The sequence below is a fragment of the Electrona antarctica genome, assembly GCF_951216825.1.
Source record: "Electrona antarctica genome assembly, chromosome: 5".
NCBI lineage: Eukaryota > Metazoa > Chordata > Actinopteri > Myctophiformes > Myctophidae > Electrona > Electrona antarctica.
Genome location: NC_136810.1, coordinates 26,541,709 through 26,547,707, shown reverse-complemented (window position 1 = coordinate 26,547,707; position 5,999 = coordinate 26,541,709). Strand labels below are relative to the sequence as shown.

The following is a 5,999-nucleotide window of genomic DNA, read 5'->3' as shown; positions in this document are numbered from 1 at the left end:
AAAACTAATTTAGATATGTAAAATGAATTATATTATGGACGTATAGTCAATACAAACACACAAAAAAACATTCAGAAAATGTCTTGACGCTTTAGTTTTAGTCTTGATCGATTACTGGACACACGTGGTGGACACACACACACACACACACATGCACACACGCACACGCAAACACACACGCACACACACACACACTGTCGAAGGGCAGTAAAATCCTCACTGTAATGTATCCATAGAAAGATAACCTAATTGTCCACTATATTTGAAATGGGACTTAATTCATACTGTTATTATATTTTCCCTTTCTAGAGAAATGTACTGGAGTCAAAAGTACTAAAGTAGGCTACAATATTGTCTTTGAAATGCAGTGGAGTGGACAAGTCATAGCTCTGGTCCATAGCTCTAATGCGTTGCGCATTAGAGCTATGGACCAGAGCTAGACAAGTCATATATATCCAAAAGCACAAATATACTCAAGTATAGGCTACAGATAGCTATAAAATGTACTTGTTTTAGGAACAGTCAGTAATGTAATGTACTTCATACTGTATAGTATAGTAGGCACTTCTTCACATGGACGGAAGTAGCCTGCCTACTCACGAGTTGCCAATAAAACCCATCATTTTTTAGTCTGTGTGGGACAAATATTTAGATTAATCTCTATAGGCTTTAGTAGTTGCCTTGGACGTGTGTTACTAATTAACTTAGCAGTGTGTAATTAGTTCCACGTTTAAGGACTTCCTCTGACCCCCCCCCCACCACTGTGCCAGAGCTTCCGCCCACACACACTGGACTGACACACACACACTCTCTCTCTCTCTCTCTCTCTCTCTAACCATGAATTACTCAGGCAACTGTTGATACATTCCGAAACTTGAAGTTGACGTCAAGTGGGAAGGGCTGTGTGGCGCTGCGACTATAAAAAGCCTGTCCGCCCGGCTCCATTCATACTCACACTGGATTACTTACTATAGAAGCAGCAAGTCTTCACGGAGATAATCTCCCTCCACGGGGTCTCTGGAACGACTAAAACAAGGGGGAGAAATTGAAGCGAGGGAAGGATTCTTTATACCACCTCAGGTCAAATTGACACGTTTAAAAAGTCTATTAAGAGTAAGACCACAAACGCCCCCCCCCATCATCACATCAAACCATGAAAATGTCGGCGGAGGAGATCGCCCAGGTCCTGAAAGAGGGCGAGCTGGAGAAGCGTAGCGACAACCTGCTCCAGTTCTGGAAGCGCAAGACGTGCGTGCTGACGCCGGACAGCCTCAACATCTACCCGGACGCGCAGAAGCGCACGCGGGGCAAGGAGCTCAAGCTGCAGCGCATCAAGAAGGTGGACTGCGTGGAGCGCACCGGCAAGTTCGTCTACTTCACCATCGTCACCACGGACGACAAGGAGATCGACTTCCGCTGCCCGGGCGAGACGGACAACTGCTGGAACGCGGTGATCACCTTGGCGCTGATCGACTTCCAGAACAAGAAGGCCATCCAGGACTTTAAGACGCGGCAGGACGGCGAGAGCGCGTCGCCGGGGCAGCAGGAGAGGCGCATGGCCAGGGCGCCATGAGACGATCCACGCTTCGAGCTATGAAACCCACTCCTAATATGGTATGTGCGTATGTATACATGTGTGGCACTGCACTGCTTGACTGACACCATGCGTGTTCAGTAACATATTTTAGTGTTAAACAAACCTATAGTCCTGTCATTTTCATGTCAAGGACCACCAATGTATACGTTGGCCTATGGCTATGTGGACGGTGGAAACCCATCTGAAAACGTTTTGTAACAGGGACCTCCACTCCTCCAGTAAAAAAAAGTATTCCTCCAAAAATTCTAAACGTTTTCATATTTTTTCAAACATTAAAAAAAAAAGAAAAAGAGTAGTAGCAGATGTAGGCATAGTACATGTGAGCTTGAATATCTGTTATTTTTTAGAATACCCAACCTATAACTGGATAAAGTTGTATTGTGCATTTGTGATGCTACATTCGCTAGGGCTGCTGTGCTGGGGCTCAGTGGCTAAGTGGTTTAAAATATGACTAATATAACATCATACAGTGAAATCTTAAGTGTTCAGGAAATGGAGCCAAATGGCCCCTAATGTAGAATTAATCTACTACACCCTCAGAGGATTTTTTTTTACTGTATGTCCAAATAACATTGTGGCAGGCAGGGTGAAAATTCAATACTATTTAGCCTACTTGTCATACAAGTAAAAGTAATAGTCAAGAACAGCACTGAAGTTGTATCGTTGTAAATAAGGTTACATTTCCACCTGACTGTAACAACAATTTGAGATTAATGTCTTCTTTTTTGTTCTCCTTCAGTGTCAATATGGACCATGAAGAAAGAATAGTTGGACCAAAAAAGGGGAGACTGAGTGGTCCGGTCTGAGGATGGATGAAGGACAGTTCTGTTCGGGACCAGGAGGCCCGGGGCCACCTCAGGGGACAACATACATCACACTACAAACTGGCCCCTGGAAAAGGCTTCTAAAAAGACAATTTCAAACGCTTCACGTCGCTTACAAGACTGAAAAAACTCTTGAATAATCAAACTGTATTTCAAAAAGTTTGCTTTTTTTCCTGGGAGGAATTCATACCTCCTTCAAGCAATGTTTGCTAAAAAAAGAAAAAGAAAGTTATTATTTATTTGTTTCAAGAATATGGTGTTCTTGGATGGTGTGTATTTATTTTGTGTATTTATTTGAATAAATATCCATGCATTTTTGACATAATTTAACTCTCTTCTTCTTTTACTTTGGCCATTAAAGTGAATTAGTAATATCATATGACAACATACATTTCTTCACCAAAAGTTAAATGAACACTTTGACATAAGGACAGTTTACATCAGTGGTTCTCAAAGTGGGGTCCAGGGACTAGAAGTGGTTCCAGAGGGTCGCACAAAGTATGTACGTAACGTAATGTAATGTAATGTAATGTAATGTAATGTAATGTAATATGTAGACAACAGGTTTCTGCCTGACAGGAAGGAAGTGTTTCTTGCAAACTATTTGGACCATGAATGCTAGAGATGCCACAGTGATCTCATTGCGGTGACACCCAGCCAGGAAAGTCCCCTTTCCTTCCGCTCTCAGGTGGAATGTGTCACCGGTAGTTCAGTGAGTACACAGCAGGGCTGTGGTTGGTACTTATGGCCCACATTAAACACCCGGCCGCTCCTTTGAACACACCTTTATGTGGACAGTTGTAAAAACTCGAGGCCTGGTGAAATCTGTGTGGGTGGGGTTCACTATAGGATGTCTTATTCTTAAATTAAAAATAGCAATTAAAAAAACAGTTGAATTGATTAAGCAGAAAATCTCTTTAAAGGGCCCACCCCTTTTGCAGCCATATCTTATTTTAATGATGTTTAGGACACAAGAAACACTTTCCTGGAGGGTTTATTTTGTGTGTAATGTGTGTTTTTAGATCACAAAAAGTTAAAATATGGAGATAAGCGGTTTCTGCCCGACATCAATGCTATTTAACTTAACATAACTGACAGGAGTTCAGATAAACATTTCTGTTCACTGCGGCCCTTTTCAAAAAGCTGTGTTGTACACGTCACATAATAGTCCCGCAAACACACTGGTATGTGCACACTGCACAGCAAATAAAAGTCCACTTTACTGCCTTGTTATCTTGACATGAAAGCCCTGCTATCGGAAATAATGCAATTGTTTGCACGTCTGTGTAATTACTGTACTTCTGTGTACAAAGTAAAGTATCCGGATTGTTAACGTTCCAGAGGCATTGTAGTAGCCAATGAGGGCATGGCTTGGTCACATTTACAAAATGATACGTCCCTCATCGTAAAACACCTGTGACATGCAGAATAATCCACCGCATGTAAAGGCAGGGTTGTTAATCGCCTTCAGCTTGAAAGTATAGCCATAGGTTATGATGAGAGATCATGTTAGCAGGATATGATGGTCTATTAAAAGATATGCTGATATACATCTTTCATCCTGAATTGCCGCAGGGTCTCTGTGGGGTAATTGATATGCTATTTTGGACAGTTTCTCTTAAAGCATCTGCCCAGCCATTAATGATAAGCAAAGGTTCACTGCATTCTACAGCACACCGAGATATACATTCTTATTGATGTTCATAAAAGAAGATATTTTCAATAATAATATAATGAAATATTGACAGGGGCAATTATAAAACTATCAGCTATGAGCATATCACTGAACACAGTCACATTTCATACATATTTGCTCCTTGCTGATTCCCAGTGCCATTCTCTCTCTCTCTCTCTCTCTCTCTCTCTCTCTCTCTCTCTCTCTAAAAAAAAAAAACTCTTCTGCAATGCAATGCCATAGGCCTACATGAAAATGAAATAATTCCAGGGGAATTACGAGGAGATAAAGCAAAATCCCTCTCTTCCGTTAACCTGAACCCTGTCTTTAAAGCTGGCTCTCATGTGGTGTAGTGTGTTGTGAGCACTTAATGCTTAGGGGTCAGAGGTGACAGAACGTCATGTCCCCTTGGCCAGTCCCCCTCCTCTCCTCCCCCTACCCTGTCCCCTCCCAGCCTGTCCCGGCCCGGCCCGGCGAGCTTTGAAGCCGGATCACACTACAATGAACACATCAAAGGGCCGATCGGAGGCGTTATTACCGGAGCGGACGGACCTCCTTGCTAAAAATATTTCTTCACAAATTGGCACTACTTTAATCTCACACGCGCACCTCTGCCGGCAACAGAAGGGTTACTGGGGTTAGGGGCTGTCAGTGTGGTGTTACTTACCACTACTGTCCTTACTGCATGTCACCCCAGGCCAAGAGAGAGAGAGCGAGAGAGAGAGAGAGAGAGAGACTGAGACACTGAGACTGTTTCAGATAAGATAGATTTACAATCCATTTAAAGAAATACTGAACGTTGGTAGACCTTGGTTTGTATAGCTGACAAAATCTCCATGTCATCATATCTATCTGTTCTTATTCTTATATCATATCTATCTGTGCTTATTGAGAGTAGTAGAAACTGGTGATTTATTATGGTGAAAGGAGTATCAAAATGCCACTTTTGACATGTAAAAAAGAAACAAGATCTAGTAGGCCATTTCCCTTCATAAATGTGTGTTTATTTTCCTGTTTCACCATGCAATAAGACTGAATCAAATCACTACTTCCGGATTCTTGCGCTGACAGTTTATGGAAGTCGAACTGATACACATGATTGATAATATTCTGAATTATATCATGGCCAGTTTACTTAAAAAATGATTCTACGATTGTTTTAACCTAACCAAAACCTGTGGCGATGGTGTGGCACCGCACTCCACAATCCAATGAAACATGTCTCACATGTTGTCTAATAGACTGCTCTATATTTAATCCACAGTCTCCCTACAGTGCTAAAGGCCTGCTGTGAGTTGCTGTGTGTTTGGTACCACAGAATGTAAAGTTACATTGTCCTCTTCTCCACATCCTCCTCTTCCGGAACCAGACCACAGAGCAGACAGATAGAAACATGGACTGTGCCTTTATAAACATCCTGTGACGCAAGCCATGCTAGGCCAGGGCTGGCACTCGCTGAGGCCATACTTCTACACGACGCCTGGCGTCATCGCCACATGCCGAGGGCCACATAGGATAGTCATTATCTGGACTGGAAGTACGGAGCTATGGAACAGTGAGCGCGTTGTGAAGGGTGGACAGCTCTGACTGGGACCCCAAGCACTAAAGAACCATGATGTAACACATGTATATGGACCATACAGTCAAACCCTGCTGTCCACTGTTATTTCCCTTACGGTCTGTTTGTGTTCCATGTCCACCCATGTTTGAGTGAACAAATGTGAGTGAACAAAGTAACAAACCAAAGGATTTTACTGTGTAGGCCATGGTACATAATAAAGCATAGGAAATGGAAGAGAATTATGAAACATTAGACAAACTAAAACATGACTTGTGTTGTTATTGAAATGCACAGTAAAACATTGTTGTAAAAATGTGTTATTTTAATGGACCCATGCAATTA

The 5,999-nt window shown here is 42.3% G+C and overlaps 1 protein-coding gene across 1 annotated transcript; it reads left to right on the top strand.

Moving 5' to 3' along the window:
• The first annotated feature begins 964 nt into the window (after window positions 1–964).
• Window positions 965–2,738, top strand: phlda2 (pleckstrin homology-like domain, family A, member 2). Its single transcript, XM_079500776.1, has 2 exons — window positions 965–1,614; window positions 2,337–2,738. Exon 1 carries the CDS (start codon window positions 1,154–1,156, stop codon window positions 1,571–1,573), a length of 420 nt encoding a protein of 139 aa, XP_079356902.1. The 5' UTR covers window positions 965–1,153; the 3' UTR covers window positions 1,574–1,614; window positions 2,337–2,738.
• Window positions 2,739–5,999: the final 3,261 nt, after the last annotated feature.

Excerpts from the sequence above, each read along its gene's own strand:
- phlda2 (XM_079500776.1), top strand. The coding sequence starts at position 1,154 with ATGAAAATGTCGGCGGAGGAGATCGCCCAGGTCCTGAAAGAGGGCGAG.